At 46.1% G+C, this 17,361-nt stretch overlaps 1 protein-coding gene across 8 annotated transcripts in view; it reads right to left on the bottom strand.

Annotated features, from left to right (window-relative positions):
* Nucleotides 1-17,361, bottom strand: part of CLTCL1 (clathrin heavy chain like 1) — a 369,670-nt gene that overhangs the window by 176,710 nt on the left and 175,599 nt on the right. For all 8 annotated transcript variants that reach the window (XM_085634408.1, XM_085634412.1, XM_085634409.1 and 5 more), the window contains exons 6-7: nucleotides 13,317-13,490; nucleotides 12,138-12,335 (exon numbers count right to left, since the gene is read on the bottom strand). In XM_085634408.1, the coding sequence (XP_085490534.1) occupies nucleotides 12,138-12,335; nucleotides 13,317-13,490 (372 nt within the window). The remainder of the gene's footprint in view (nucleotides 1-12,137; nucleotides 12,336-13,316; nucleotides 13,491-17,361) is intronic.

Below are 17,361 nucleotides of genomic sequence, written 5' to 3'. Positions count from 1 at the left end.
GGCTACACTACTGCGGACCGACACCATCTATACACACCTCATTGGTTACTTCACACCAGTGTTAGAAGTGGGGGGGAACGGAAGGGCACGGCGTGCCCCTACTTTTAAAAATTATGCTAGTCCGTTCCCCTACTTCTTGATTTTTAAAAAGCGTCCCGGGACTGCCCTAATTCAGGCCCGGTTCTAGTAAGGGCTTGAAGGCAGGCGCGAAACGCCATGGGGCTCAAAGTGCTTCAAAGCCCGGGCGCGCGCACACAGACAGTTTCAGAGATTATCGCAGCCGTACCCGAGTACTTCACAGGTCTTTAAAAGACCATTTACATGTTAACAAGGCTTTGTTTATTTTTTCACCCCTTCATCTCCAACAGGGGCTGGCGAAAGGCGACAAATCCTTTCTTTGGCCGCGGTAACCTTTGCCGACTGTCCTGCTGCGTGGATATTCTTTTTCTCTGCAGCGCAGGAGAAAAGAAGTTTGTTTATTTCGATTCACCTTTCCCAACCCCTGCAGCTGCTTATCACTTCAGGCTGCGACACTAAGATTGACTAATGGAGTAGGTAGGAGAATGTGTCACTATTTTTTTTTCTTTTTAAATTCTGCACAGGCGCAGCAGGACATGTACTTTGTGTGTGCTTCATTTAATCAGTTTTTATCATTATCATGGCTGATGCAGGACAATAGGACAATAAAAAAATGCCCAGATAACGCTGGCTATTAATGATCCTGCTGGAGAGCAATCATTTCTCTGTTAGTAGTTAAGTGCAGATGAACTGTATTTTATGTCGAAGCTCAGTGGGTTACTGTCATTGTGACAGAGATCCTTGTGTTACTTGCAGTTCAGAAGTTACAATCCTAACATAGGACAGTGACCAATGAACTGTCATCAAAGAGCTGTATGCAAACCTGAATGATATAGTTAGAACTTCGCGTTTTTTGTTTTGTGATATAGTTAGAACTTCCCCAATCTTTCATTATTCTAATGTTGCTAAAATGAGTATCTTTGGGCAGATATACACTTATCAGTAAAGCCAACCCCTAACCACTGGAGTACTCTTTAAATCCTGAGTTTGTGCTTCTCCAGACCAAACCCTCTTAAAATAACTGCCCACCAGTATGGATGACATGTGATTCATACACCTTGTAATCCTCATTGGTTTATGTGACATTCCCTGTAGGCTGATTTACATACTTGTATGATTCGTTGTCTCTGTATAATGTGTGTGTGGTGTAAAGTACTGACCCACACTACACTGTTATGAGTAGCGCTACACAACAAATGAAATGCATATGAGAGAGGGGCTACATAAAGATGAGGGGCACTGTTGGAGGGTGGCAGTGAGGGAATCCGAGGAGGAGGTAGTGGGAGTGGCTATGGAGCGATGAGGGGCACTGTTGGAGGGTGGCAGTGAGGGAATCCGAGGAAGAGGTCATGGGGGAGGGGGGAGCTAGGGAGAGATGAGGGGCACTGCTGGAGGATGGTAGTGAGGGATTCTGAGGAGAAGGTCATGAGGGGGAGGGGCTACAGCGAAATGAGGGGCACTGGTGGAGGGTGGCAGTGAGGGAATCCGAGGAGGAGGTCATGAGGGGGAGGGGCTATGGGGAGATGAGGAGCACTTGTGGCGTATGGCAGTGATTATTGGTGTGGCGCCAAAAAAGACTTTCGCATCAGCGCTAAAGCCGGCCTTGTCATGGCCTTTCTGTTTTTGTTTATTTAATTAGCAGTCGGGTCATAAGGGCTACTGTGGAACATACTTTAAAGTGTGTGCTAAATATATTTACTGCTATATTCAATGTTTTAAGTTTGAAGGTGATTTTACTAATGTTTTTACCGGGAAAAATGAAAGTGGAGCCCGATGGTGCCTGATATGGGGCTGGGGCCCAAGGTCAGCTGTGAGATAAGGTGCACTGGAGAGGAGTAGTGGACAATCAAGCCTGTAAGGAAGTGCGTTGCGGAGTCTGGGGTCAGGTGGAGGTAGCAATGAAGAGGGATCCTCCATGAAGGCTCGAACAGAGGGAGCCCAAGTAGTGTCACTTGCCTGATACTACCACCTCAGAAACCTCCTCTTCCCATCAAAGGAAAATTACATAGAAAAAACAGTTTTTGAGAGTGATAATATTTAGAAAGAGATTTGGAAAAGAGTGCGATTTACTGGGCCTTGTAAGACTAAGAAGAGATTAAGGAGGGCCCGGAGGATTTGCAGTCTGGGTGTTGCTACTCCCAAGATAATTTTGAAAAAAAAACTATAGGGTCAAATACTGCATTTTATTTTCAACACCCCATTTTTACACAAATTCTCTCCAAAGCCATTACTGTGCCAAGACAACATCCCCAGGAGTTGACCACATTTTTTTTCAAGATGCACAATATGTTCCTCCCATAAGTAAATATTTACCTCCACTTTGCCAAGGCCTGTGTTTTGTCCTGTTTGCTCACATGTTATCTCACTCAGGCTCACTACCCCTATTATTCATTCTCATTCACTTTCCCTTTTACTCAAAATTGCTCACTTGCACTCACTCTTCATTCGGTATCACATTCTCACTCACTCAGTCTCACCACTTTTTCCTACTCTGATTACCTCATTCTAATTTACAGTTTCACTTACTCTACATGACTCCTTCTCACTCACTTTCTCTCACTTTCATCGACATACACTCTTTCACTCATGCTCAGTTACATTCAGGCACTCAATCATTCACACCCACATTTACTTACTCGCACTCATTCTTCTTTGCAGGACACTTGAATACATATGTGCTATACTATGTTTGAGCAGCTAGCTGGCTGACATGAATAAGAATTATTTATTTATTTATCTCACTTGTAAAGCGCACTCTCACCTAACAGGCATCCTGGCGCTGACAATCAAGAGTGCACAATTTGTGGATAAGAAGGAGCCCTTGTGGGTTTCCGTGAGTCAGATCAGATTCTCTTGAAGAGTTCCTTTGTCTCTGAGCCCTGCTTAACACATGTGTACAGGAGGAGCCCAATATTCATGTCCTCAATGTTTGAGACAAAAAATACTCATTGATTTCTGAACGAGAGTAAAAGCGTTAAAGTAACATGTCGTTCCTGCTTATATTTTGCATGCTTTACATAATCCTGCATTCCCTATGAGTATTTGCTTTTCCCAGAATATTGTTTCTTTTTTTCAGGCACTGCATAATTTGAAATGAGTCACATCCAGGTGCTTATAATGGGGCAGAATTGGGTTGTAGGTGAAGACAGTGCGAGTTTCACTCAGTGGGGCAGAAGGGTGTTCGGTGGGGATAGGATGTGGCATTATGGCCAGAGCTACCAAATTTGGAACTGGGGAACCTGGTTCAGCCTTCATGCCTTGTCCATCAGACCACTCCTGAGGGAGCACCCATGATAGACTTTAGAAGGCCCCACTAGACCTTAGAAGCCCTGGTCTCTTAGCACCAGCAGGTGAACCCTACCGGTGGCCAGCTGGGTAAACTTGAAGCCCTGTCCACCACAATTCATACCGAAGTTCACCACCAGTCTTGCGGGCAGGTCTACAAAGCAGCACACCCTAGAGCAGCAGTGGCTTTGTCACGCAGTAGTTTTCCTGCAATAATAAAAGTCTCCCACACAACCCCCACGGTTTTTGACGCATTCATAGATTTACAAGGACTTGTAATCCTGGGAATGCGGCAAAATCTTGCGCTGCCCCAGAGGAGGCATAACTAGGAGAAATATCTTAATTTCTCCTTGCTTTTTCCTCTTTCAAACTGTGCTTTATTCTGCAGCCCACATAGAAAGATGAAAAAGCCTCTCAAGATTGTTTTTGTACAGGAAGGTTCCCCTTCCTGCACAAAAACAATCCTGCATGCAAAGGAGGCACCCTTGCACCATGGGGCAAGTGTGCCTGCGTTGAAGCTAGGCTGTCGAAATGGCGCCAGTGCAGGGGGAAAAGACCGGAATGCACCATATTGGATAAATACGGCACATTCCCGCCCTTTCCCTGTGACGCAGGGCAGCGCAGCAAAGTAACTTGCTGTGCTGCCCTGCGCCACCATTCCCATAAATATGTCCCTAAGCTCACAAATAGTAAATTGACCACACTAATTATCTGTGTAAGAGCATGTATTGATAAACACAATGAGCCACTGACCTTTTTCTTGGACCTTGTTGAGTTGCCAAGCACAGCAGCAGATCTAATCTTAGATACCTTACTTGTATGCTTAGAGAGACACGGTTTTACTGATGAGTATTTAAAAAGTCATTTGGTTCAGCTTGTAACAGATGGTGCTTCCAATATGATAGATAGGAAATCCGGTGTGGCAACTCTTCTGAAACTGAAATATCCACAGTTGAGTGTATGGCACTGTGCTAACCACAAGCTGGAGCTTGCTGTGGGTGATGTTTGTAAAGAAGTCGCAGGCATTAATCAGCTCAAATTTTTTTTTGATAAACTATATACCACCTACCATGCCTCTCCGAAAAATCAGAGAGAGCTTGGGGAATGTGCTCTGGAGGTAGAAGTAAGACTTCTGGCAATTGGAAAGGTGCTAGATGTACGTTAGGTGTCCTCAAGTGAAAGATCTGTGAGAGCTGTTTGGAATAACTACAAAGGACTTATTAAACATTTCATGGAATCTTCCGAAGACTCAACGAGGAGTGACATTGAGCAGAGGAAATATGCTGGTTTAAACCGTTTATTAACCTCCCTGGTGTTTGTTGAAAATATGGGCATTTTATATGATGCTCTCACAGAATTGGGTGACCTATCCAGAAGGCTGCAGCGGCGTGATATGACCATATATGAGGCCGATCGTTCAATACAGATGCAGATTTTAGTGTTTGAATCAATGGCTGATGCACCTGGGCCCTTTGTTTGCTACAACTGCATTAGATGCTGCTGAACGGATGCAGTTTGCTGGTATAGGACTGCAACAGAGCAAAGGCTGTGTTAGCATCAATAGGGCACAGTTCTTTAGGAGCTTAGCAAATAACCTGCGAAATAGGATGACAATGTCTAATGCATCAAATGTTTCTAGATGCACAACCACAAACAATGATGAAATAGAATACAAAGAGTTAGTACATAGAGTGAAACTCCTACAACCAGTTTATTGGCCAGATTCAGTAGACATCTTATACGGTGAGGGAGAATTACAAAACCTTTGTAGCAGGTTGCATGTATTTGATAATAGGCAGTACATCCTTAGTTTCAGAGAGTACAAACAAAATAAAAATTGCATCTCTGAAAGCCTGAAACCATTAATGCACATTATAAACACCTTTTGTACCTCAACTGCTGAATGTGAACGGGGCTTTAGTGTAATGAATGATGTGCTCACACCACTGCGGAACAGAATATCAATCAATCGTCTGTCTTCTACAATGTTCATAAATATCGTGGGACCACCTGTCATAGAATTTAAACCTGAATTTTATGTTCAGAAATGGTTAGAAAAAGGGAGGAGAAGTACAGATGAAAGAAACTGCATGGCTCGGAGACAAATGGCTTATGATTCCACTTATAAGCGTATTTGGAATATTCTGTGATTGGAAACATGTCCCACATTGTAAATGAATTAAATATAAACAACTTGTATATTAAACCTCAAATAAACATGTTTATTGATTCTTTGAATTAAATAACGTTATAAGCTGTAACTGGTCAGTGAAATGCCAAACGTTCAAAAATTGGTATGTTTTGCTATTTCTAGCCACACCTCCGACTCCGCCCACTAATCCAAACCTTGGGTTATTCCCGCCCCCTGTGTCTCCGCCCACAGTTCCCCTACTTTTTTTTCCCCACTTCGACCACTGCTTCACACAGACCCTTTGCAATCAATATGCAATACTAGAACATGTTTATGCATCGGTGCTCCGGTCAGAGATCTCAAAGGTTCCTCAAAATGAACGGTTTTCAGATATCTATCATAAGCGGCAGCTGCACATCAGGGGTCGTGAGGATCTTGCAACAGCTCTATTAGTGAAGCCGCCGCCCCTGCTCCCGGACATCTCCGCTCTGGAAACAAGCATTTGCAATGCAATAGGTCTCGCATTTATAAGAGTTTGAGCTATTGGCATTGTAAAATTACAATGCCTTTTATTTATGTTTTGGTTTTAAAACAAATAAAAGGCATTGTCATTTACAATGTCAGTAGCATAAACTCACATAAAAGCAATGTGTGGAGTGCAGCAGTGTGCAGCAGTGTGCAGCGTGCAGCAGTGTGCGGCGTGCAGCATGCAGCAGTGCGTAATGCAGCAGCGTGCAGCAGTCTGTGGCGTGCAGCAGTGTGTGGCGTGCAGCAGTGTTTCGTGTAACATTGTGCGGCGTGCAGCAGTGTGAGGCGTGCAGCAGTGAGAGGCGTGCAGCAGTGTGAGGCGTGCAGCAGTGTGAGGCGTGCAGCAGTGTGAGGCGTGCAGCAGTGTGTAATGCGGCAGTGTGCGGCGTGCGGTAGTGTGCGGCGTGCGGCAGTGTGCAGCGTGCGGCAGTGTGCGGCGTGGTTTGTAAACAACAAGAAAAGCGGACATCAAAGGAAGGGTGGGAGGAAACGAGCATATGGGGTGTGAGTTATAACGAAAGTTAATTGTTGTAAGAGGGGATGTAGGAAGTGAGGCCGAGCGCGCGCTGGCGAAAGCAGTCTGCTGCTTTCAAGTCCGATGCCAGATGCCAGCTTCACGCTTGAATGCCTCACATGCACTGGCCATAAACAGCATTCCTAAGGTCTTGTGCCCCTTACTAAATCTCTCTGAATGCGTGAGGCAGCGCACGCGCAGGAAGTAGCTGGTGGCAAATGGAATGCGCGTGATTGTGCGTGTAACCGCCACCCGATCCGCCTGGGAAGCCTTTGGGAGCATTTTCTGAAGCCCCTACATAAGTCTCGCTGAGCGATCGCTTATGCGATAGCCAGGCAAGACCTAAAAAGGGGGCACTTCTGGCCTTTGTTGCACAATGTGACGCTGCCACAAGCTGCCGGTTCGCTCATACACCTGCTGATGTCTTCCAATGAAGGTTGTATTAACACAATGTCCAGGCTTCCAGTCGGTTCAGGACACGGCTCCATAAGGGCACAGCAAGCACTGCTTCCTACGACAGCCCGCTACATACAAATACTATCGACAAGGTTTCATTTGCGTCATCGTGAGGGGGTGAACTAACCAATCCACTTCTAGTCACCTCCACGGCCACGGTGTATTTACACCTACCCAACATAATCTAGTTCTGCAGTGTCCACAGTACAAGGACACTACACAAACATAAGACGCACAGGAGGCACTGAGGACTGCAGTGACCAGATAGTCCTAGGAGATCACTGCGAGATCTCTACAGGGTACTGTGACCTCCAAAGATACCCAAGCGCCTGTGGCCTGTACCACAGACCTGGGAGCACAGCATCCAACCTCAGGAAAATAAAATACAAATATGGGTTAGTTAATTAAAATCATAACAATCATTTATCGTAGTAAAACATGGTAAAACGGAATTCATTGTCAAGAGAAGGTCAACAATATTAAAACCAAGTGCTGGAGTAGTCCAGACAAGATTGAACTGTTTAAGTGACTTGAAGCTGATAGCGGTTGAGGCCGCCAGCTTCATTATCAACAATGAGTAACATACTTGAAGCTGATAGTGGTTGAGGCCGCCAGCTTCATTATCAACAATGAGTAACATACTTGAAGCTGATAGTGGTTGAGGCCGCCAGCTTCATTATCAACAATGAGTAACATGAAGCGGATAGCGGTTGAGGCCGCCAGCTTCATTATCAACAATGAGTAACATACTTGAAGCGGATAGCGGTTGAGGCCGCCAGCTTCATTATCAACAATGAGTAACATACTTGAAGCGGATAGCGGTTGAGGCCACCAGCTTCATTATCAACAATGAGTAACATTTTAAACAGGAAATTAAGAGTTTCATCTCAGATTGTTTTTTTTGGTTTTTTTTTGTGTGTCTCTTTATCAGAGCCTTGTGACAATAAGAATGGTGTGTTTATTGGATTAACCAGTCTAGTTGTTCTATCCCTCCAAATGGCTAGTGCAAACAGATATTGAGGCTCAACTGTGACGAGGTGTAATGCGTTCAAAATCTGTGCAAGTTGGCCAGTGTTTGAAGAGGGATGGTACCCAAGTCTTTCAATGGGTGGCAAGCGGAATGTGCAAGCTCCTTCGAATAGGCAGGTTTATAAAAATGCTAGCTTCAAGAGCTGCAGTTTTACTGGGTTCCGTCTGCGAGACAGAGGGGGCTTCATAGAGGATTTTGTGTGACTATCACTTCCCCCTAATGATGCTCCAGACTCTCGTAGTCTTCTGCCCGCTTCCGCGAAGAACTTGCCGTCCTGTGCTAGGACTTTTGGAGTAACAGATGTATATATAAGTAGTAGTGCTTCCTTGCATGATCTGATCACATGTTGCTAAGGATAGGCCTCAAGATACCTGCGTCTCTGTTGTGATGAGCATGCGCAGCAGCATACGATGTGGGCAACTGATTCGGAATGGTAATTACACAGTCTACATTGTTCCTATGCCAGGTCCCAGTTATTACAGGGCGCCCTGTACACCTGGATGGGTGTAGTCAGTAGGCTAAATGATGAAACATTCTTAAATGCATGCTTTCCAATTGCTGCTCTTAAGTATGGTTAGTAAAGAAAGGTTTCATATGATATTACAAGCTCCTCTGCACCTCTAATGCTTCTTGCCTTGGTTAGGTCCAAATCCCTTGAGGCCTTCTTAGCTTGTGTCTTTGCTTTTTAGCTGTGCTTTGCTGATTTGGAGAGCCCTCAGAGATGTTAGATCCAGTTTTAATGTTGAAGCGGCTAGTTGCAGGTACTTCGCCAAGGCACTTATCTTGTCCGAGAACATTGCCATAAGGGCACTCCGCAGGGACTCTGGGTCGGTCCGGCTCACCTGAAAGTAGTAATTGATTATGTCTTTTTTGCATGCTTCGTCCATGCTTGCGCGGTTAAATTCCAGGCGTATTAAAGTGCGCAGTGTGCGCTTTAGCATGCCAAATAACGTTTTATATGACAACGTGTGGTTTCGCTCACGTGCCTCTGTTAGCCTTCCAGGATAGGCATGGTGGCCATAACTTAGTGTTGGTACGAGTTTGGCCTCAATTACTCTTCGTATTGCCTCAGCAGAGTGGCTGTTTAACTTGTGGTTGAGACAAGCTAGAGCATACGTGGTCTTTGCTGCTTTGGTTTCTGTTGCCTTTGTCTGCAGTGTATGTGTCCCTGAGTCCATGAGCCAAACTCCAAGGTAGTTGTACTTGGAGTCCGTGTCAACCTTTAATGGGCCGAGTTTCCACTTGAGTTTGTGTTTTAGAGGGCATCGACCAAAAATCAGGACTTTTGTTTTTCCCGCATGGAGGGCGTTGCGTTTATTGTACTTGTGTAATATTTCCAGGGCCCTCCTCATTCCTATTTGAGTCTGGTCCATCAAGACCAAGTCATCCGCGTACCGCATTATTGGGAATTTTTTCCGTCCTAACGATGGTGGAAAGGTTATGCCTTTCAATAGCTCTTCTCCTAGATCCGCTGTATATAGGTTAAATGAAGGTGGGGCAAGTACGTACCCCTGCTTTAAGCCTCGGTTTGTGGAAATCCGTCTTGTGGCGTGTGATTGCGTTAACTTGATCCTCACCCATGTATCCATATACAAGACTGCTATTGCTGCAAGCAGTTGTTTAGGCATGCCCCATCCTGCCAGTTTTCTTCCACAGGATGTTATGGTCAATGCCGTAAAAGGCCGCACTATAGTGCACAAAGCAGGCATTTAATGGGGTGTTTCTTTCACGCATCTTTGAGCCCAGGTAGGCAAGAGCGATGATGTTGAGAGCTGATGCGTCAGGTCTCAATCCTGTCTTAGAGGGTGGTGTGATTTTGTCTGTTATCCATTGCTCTCGTTCTTTTAAGAGAATTTTTGCAAATAATTTGCCATCTACATCAAGGAGGGCAGTTAACCTGTAGTTTTCTGGCAGAGTTGGATGTCCCTTTTTATGAACTGGGTAAAGGATTGAGCCCTTCCATGCTTCTGGTATGGCAGACGTGGCAAGGCATTCGTTGAACAGGTTGGGCATCACTGGGGCCCAGAACATTCGGTAGTCTTTGAAAACGATCCCCGGTATGCCATTCGGTCCTGGAGCCCCGTCACTCCGGCTATTACTTATCTTTAGTAGCTCTGCCCTAGTTACTGTTATGAAGTGGTCATCCATGTCTTCTAAAATATTCTTCAGCTGCTCTATATGAAAGGTCTTTGATTTATCCGAGTCTACATATAGGTTCTCCACATGCTGCTCCCATTTGTTTGACGGTAAGATGTTCTCCTTGCTATATGACGTAGTCACTAAGCTGTTTATGTATTTCCAAAATTCTTTGGCATTGCTGGGCATAAGCAAGGAGAATAAGTGTTTCCACTGTTCCTGGATTTCTTGATGTTTTTGGCTCCACACAATCTTTTTGTATTGACTTCTGGCCTCTGTCAGCTTGCTTTCTGTAGCTATGGTTCTGTCTTTTCTATGTTGTTTAGCAGTTTGTCTAAGTTTTTTTGCTCTCTGTAAAACTCTTGTTCTGGGAATTCGGGGACACCGAACATCTTTCGGCACAATTTGGCTCTCCTTTTGATTTTGTGGAGATAATGACACGTGGAGTAGGTCTAGCAGTCGGGACCATGCCCTACTTTATTGCCTCATGGGGCCATTGGCCAGTTGCAATGATGTGTTTCCAATCTTCATAATTGGTCATTGCGACCGTTCCCCATTTGATCCTTTTTATGAGTGGACCCGCATTTGTTTCTTACTTATGGCCGGCTGGATTGCAGATTTTATGGACCAATGTGCTCAGACTGATGTCTATCGTAATTGGTTTGTGGTCGCTTTCGTTCCTCCACTGTACCTGGAAGGCTGTGCACCTCTTTGATAGCTCGCTGCTTAAGAAGATATAATCAAAGGTCGATGTATCTCAGCAAGTGTGGATGATAGTGCCCCCAGTCAGAGCTACTAATGCTGCTGACCCAAGAAAAAATTTGCAGATGCATGCTTGGAGGATCGTTCTTTCTCGGCCGCGTTGGGATATATCAAGTTGGTCTAAATTACAAATATTAAAATCGTCGGCCATTATGTACTGATTTCCTGGATGTTCATATATGAATCCTTTAATAAGCTTGGTTGTATTCTTCACTATGGCCAATTTTGTGTCTTTTTGTGGACTTATGTACAAGTTTATCAAAGATATTGACATGGGCATTTTATCTAGTGCTAAGCCACTTATGTTAACTGCCTGTAGGTTCCAATTGTTGTTTGACCACTCTTTGATTTCCACTCGTAATTCTAGTTTCACATAGATTGCGAGGCCACCCATTGGTCTTACGAACACATTTTTTGTGTGTGTAGGTATGTGGCTTATTTAGAACCCTGGAATAGGTATGGGAGCAGTCGACCACGTTTCTTGCATGCATATGATATCTCCAGTGTTTAAAGAAGTCCAATGTTTTTTTATCCGTCGTTGGGGAGCAAAGACCTGCCACGTTCTAGTTTATAATCCGTAGTGCGCTTCTTATAGGGATTAATGATAATTGTTTTGCATTTCCTTTCCTGAAGAGTTGACCACCCTCTAGACGCAAGGGCTGTGGGGAGCCAAGCCCATTCAAGTTTTTCCAGGTCAATGCGTGTTAATTCTTCCTCGGTCCTAAGGTTTTCACTCCTGCGTCCACGGGTGTTTCTGCTCCAGTCCTGACAGAGGCCAGCCGATCCCACACCATACAGTATAACAAAGGACTCCAGGTTTAACGTTAGTCTGCTGCTACAGTTTGCCAACCCTGGGTTAGGTGAGCGCAGAGGAATTACTGGAAACCTACAGCTTCACAAAAATGACACCGATCAATATGCCATCAATCATCTATCAAAACACGTTTTCTAAGTGAAAAGTTAAAATATTTAGTTTGTATTGATGCCCCTTTCTGCTATGTTTTACGCCCTACACTCCACTCTAACCCCCCGCATGTGCTGATTCACAGGCCTGACTTTTACCTGTTTCTCCAAAGAAACTGATAGACAAATCGTGCAGGCCGCTCAATGTGCTCCCTCTGCTGGGATCACACTGCCTGGAGAAGAGACGGCCATCAGTCCACAATGTGGATAGGTTTCCAGTACCTTACGAGTTACAAACATCGCGCGCTCCTTACCTTAGGTGCGGATGCTGCAATCTTTGCCGCCTCCGAATAATTCCCCTGTGCGAAGAGGGTGTTAAACTTCCTTGCGAAAAGCTCCTCGGCGCCAGCGAGGTTGGACCGCACGGCCATGCGCAGAGCGAGGTCTGGGTTCTGCAGCACACTGGTGGCATAATTCACAATGTTCTCTTCCTCCACACAGACAGACAGCACCTAAGGGGAGACAAGAGGGACACGAGATGGTTGAGCAGACCAGGGTGACCTTCAACTGTTCGCAGAGACCCTGTGGATCAGGCATGGCCAGCACGGAGGGGGCAGCGCTGGAGCTCAATGCATAGGTAAAATATGACGGCGGTCATCTTCCTACCAGCAAGCGGGTGATGGAGAAAATGCTGGGCTTTGCTGAGAAGGTCATGCTCAAAATAGTGGCTTGTGCCCAGTAGCAGGAACGGATAAAGACTGACATGGCAGTGGAGGAACCACAGAAGTTCAATCTCAATAAATGGAGAGTCTCACATGAAAGCCAACAGGCGTGAGCAGGGTATGCAAAATACCAGATACACAGGCCCTCCTTTGCCCTGAAGAAGCTTGGCATGCCTCACTTCGAACCAGACATCTATAAACTGATGGGCGGTCAGACCCCTCTCAAAATGCAAACCTTGGCCGTCCAAGCTCCGTGTGTTATGCGGGGGAGAGACCAGGGCCGACCGTGATCATCTGGCATGGTCAACCGTGTGTGCGGAGGGCAGGGATGGAAGCGTTTCTAATCTCATTTGGGAGAAGCTGAATACACAACATTTAGTCTGACGGGCTGTTCATTAAGAAAACTAGGAGGGCCCGGAACTATAATGACCCTACCCAAGAGGGCGCAAACGTGATCCATAACTGATTCCACTCAAGCACAACTAGAGGATGAACTAGAACTGAGACAATCATAGCGTACTCGGCTCTGTCCCCAGATGCCAGATAGACAGTACTGAGGGAAACTGGCGCCTTTAGCAAAATGCAAAGGTGGGCTCATTCGTTTTCTATTAATGTTATGGGGTGTGCACCGGTAGACCCTGAATGGCAACCAATCCTGTCCATGAATGATGGCAATGGCAGGGAGCGGACCTCTGGCTACGAGCTCATTTCTTTGAGATCTTACGCTGGCGCGCTGCAGGATGGCATCGGGATGACACAAATTTAACTTACCTGTCCTTTCTTGTTCACACCAATGATGCCAGAGGTGGGCTCATGTGGCGCAGTCACAAAGATGGTGTCGGCACTTATGCGGTTCATGTAGATGCAAACCCCAGACTCCAAGTCATACATGTGAATATATCCATACTTTGTGATGAGGTAAATCACACCGTGCTTTGTTCCAATCTAAAAAGGGGGATGAAAACATGCAGAATTAACTGAGCACCAGTGAAAAAACACTTCTCATGCACCGTGCAGCGATGGGGTTAGCCGGGGCCATCATAAGACACACTGTCCCTAGTCACACAAAAAACCTAGAAGTAACTGTGCAATTAGTGCAGTGATAAATGCACAAACCTACTAAAGGTTCAATTAGTCTGGAGAAAAAAAGTCAGTAGACACCACTGGAAGCTCTCCTTTAATTCAAAATATTTCACAAAAACAGCGTTTGCAACCTCACTCCATATGACACACACCTTTCCTAGGAAATATCTTACTCTCTAATTAATTAAATCTATCAACCATCTGTAGGAAGGTGGATATCTGACCATGGTTACCCCCAACTTTTTGCCTAGTGTCTAGCTGGTTTTTCGACTTAGTTGGCCTGAGATCCTGCCATTCAGGGTCTCAGGCTGTCTGCTCTCTCTGTAAAATGGACTCCATGTACCCTAGGTACATAACCAATTGGTAAGGATCACCTTATTGGACCCTGTACAGTGTACCCTAGGTACCCAGGGCATAGGTGTACCCTAGGCCTCCCAGGGGCTGCAGCATGTATTATGCCACCCCTGGTCTGGCCTTCCAATCAGACACAACTGGCTGATCACTCAGCTGGGGCAAGGTCGTGTAATCACCCCTTGCTTAGATATAGTATATCTATATCTACCTTATATATAGACACATGTGTACCTATCAGTCACTCCTATGGCAGGCCTTAACAATCCTGGAGGCAGAGTGCTTGGTAACATGTGAGATGGTGCTCTAGCATGAGCTGAGCCTGTCTGCAGCTTTCGGAACCATGTCCTTATAGCTGTTCTATGATATAGCCTACCATATACTCTTAAAGTGCCTTATAATCTTAAACGGTTATGGTAACTATGGTTGGGCTGTATCAAAACATGTCGTGTAAGGTGTCTAACACTTTGGAATAATACCCCCATACCATTTCTGGTGATGAGGATATTATTCCTCCCTTCTAGAGGGAGAGACATGTTAAAATCCTACTTTGCTGTGTAACCTCTGACCAAAGCCTCAGCATCACAAAATGGATGCTGCTGCCACAGACACAAGTCTGACCTCCTGCTGCTGGGAGTGATCCCAGCCAGGGAGGCCTGGACAATAGGTTTCCTGCTTGGGGAGGTGCTAGCACCTCCCCAGACAGCCTTTAGTGTATTGGGGCAGGGTGGGCTGAAAGGAATGAGACATGCCTGGGGCACACAAGGTGTTCCTTGCATAGTCCAGTTCAAACCGGTGCTGGGGCACTCCAGCCCCAGCTCTGGCGCGAAACTGGACAAAGGGAAGTGGGTGTAACCACCCCCTCCCAGGTCCCACCCATAAGGCGTGACCTAGCAGGTATCCCAGCCCCCCCAGATTAGTATAAGAGTGGGAGTTGGGCCTCAAGACTTTAGATTATCCTGAACCTGCAGAACTGAACAGAAACTCTGGACCTTCGACATTCGACGAAAGAAGAAGACTGAAGAATCTCCCTTGTAGCCAAGGAGTGGCTACCCTGTGCAGGCACCATCAAGAGACTACCCTTTGCTTTGCGACCGTTCTACGAGGAACCGACTGCCGAGCCCGACCAGAGCCTTGACTTCCAGACTTCTCCGACCCTCTTCCACATCTGCAGCAGAGCTGAGATCCGTGGAGGCGACGAGCGACGTGGGACCGGCTACCTGGGAAAAGTGGCTAGTAACTTACAGCGCAGCTTCTGAGGCACCCTCGAAGTTGTGCACCGGGGATTGAGAAGCCCCAACCCCAAGCACCATCTGCACCGAAGATCAGCCCCCCACACTCCACGAGTCCTGCGTGGGGCCCTTCAGCATTTTTCTGCTTGCCGCGTCTGTCCGGTTGCTTGCCCGCTGGCTAGTGGCCTCTGTGACGACGCACCCTGAAATCTTCTGCGCTGGTTTGGCTCCTCCAGACTGGCTCCCGCTTCTCTGCAAAGAAGAAGCACCCCAGACCTTCCTGGTCTGCACCAGAAGCAAGTCCTTTGTTCTTCGTGGGTTCCGCTTGCCAAGGCTTGGTGAGTCCTAGTCCAACTTCGACGCCGCCGACAGCAAGAGCCTTCGTGGGACAGCTCGCCTCCTGGTCCTGGTCGTCCTCGACGCTTCCTGGTCCTCCTGGCTGCAGCGACAAGCTTCACCTTCACCTGCAACTCTTCACGACATCGCCTGGTTCCTTCCTGGTTCCACGTGGTCACTGGCTAGTGACCTTGACTCTGTCCCTTCTGCTTGCAGGTTTCTTCTCTTCTTGATCCCAGCCTTGGGATCCACCGGACACTCTTCACTGACTGCCTGTCAGCATCTTTCTTCAGGCATCCATAGGAGTCGACGACGAAAACGACGCATCTTCACCCCTATGCACCCGCAGCCTGTGGGCTAGGTAACTTGGGTACTCCGGTGCTCATCAGGATAGTGACTATCCTAGTGTCTAGTTTTCAAGTCTCAACTTCCTAGCTACTCCGGAAGTGTCCTAAATCTACCGTTTTCTAAACTGTACTATTGCTATTGACTTTTACGCATTACGCGTGAGTGTTTCCACTCTGCACACGAATCCCGTGGGCCTCCCACTTCCTAACTAACGCTAGTGTAGTGTAGCCCCAGCGATTCCCTAGGCCTAGGCCTATTCTATTTCCGTGACAGTGGTTCTTATACCACTTACTTAGTATATGGTTTGCGTGGCCCCTAGGGCCTAACTGTATTACTTACCTGTGTGACTTAATGTATGCATAAATAAGACTGTGTTGTACTTACCTCTAATCTCATAAAGAGTGCTGAGGGTTTGCTTAGAATAAATACACTTTATTTTATATATATATCTGTTGTGGTGTCCTTTCATTTGGTATTCAAGGGATTATATATGGTATCACAGCTGGCTTCACATGCCATTCAGAGTTTAGCCTAAGACTGCTCTTGTCCATGCTACCACTAGGATAGCTGGTCTATAAGGTTGACTTTACAACCAATCACCATAAGGGTATTTGGACTGATATAAGGTGTACACTATAACTAGTGACATCATACATCAGGCCAACTTCTCACACCATCAAACACCACTTCACCAGTGAAAGGACTTCAGGTGAAACGAGGGACGCTAACAGTGACAGTCCTAAGAATAGCAGACCTGCTGAGGCGACGAGGGGGCGCTTGTAAAAGCTTTCATAGCGCTGTCTTCACTGGACCTTAGGATGCGCAGGCCTGGCTTGGAGAGGAGCACTGGACACATAGAGGAATAACGCCACACTTGACTCGTGCTCAAAGAGTGGGGGCATGTCGACCCTGTTATGTATCAAAGGGATGGACGCAGTCGGGACGCTGTGAAGGCCTTTGAACAATCATCCTGGACTCAACGGGAGAATATCATGGAGCATCTAAGGAGAACTGTTTCCAAATGATTGTGTATTTCTGTGTTTTTCTACTGTGCAACACCACACACTGGCACATTTACGCTTTGAGTTTGGCTGTTACAGAATAAGGGTTGCAATTCAATAAAAACAGGTCACACTACATGATCGTTAAAATCCACCATCCAACATCTTCATTAGTCGCAAAAGGGACGGGAAAAACATTAATGCAACTTATTCAATTTTTGCTTGAGTCTGCTATATGAGACCAACACGCTCAGCAGCATAATTGACGAAAGGGATTAATTTAATGTTAAGATGCAGTGCACATTTGATAACAAATACATCCTCTGTGTCATAGTCAAGGCAGTGCAACTTTGAACCATAGATTAGGCGTTCCAAGGAGGCTTTTCCCATCCCTCCACTCTGTTCCCAGGACTATCCTCCCTACTCTCTTTTCCAAGGACACAGGAACCCAAAGAGTAGATAAGA

Source organism: Triturus cristatus, chromosome 11, assembly GCF_964204655.1.
Source record: "Triturus cristatus chromosome 11, aTriCri1.1, whole genome shotgun sequence".
In the NCBI taxonomy this organism is placed as follows: domain Eukaryota; kingdom Metazoa; phylum Chordata; class Amphibia; order Caudata; family Salamandridae; genus Triturus; species Triturus cristatus.
This window is presented reverse-complemented; position numbering and strand designations above follow the sequence as displayed.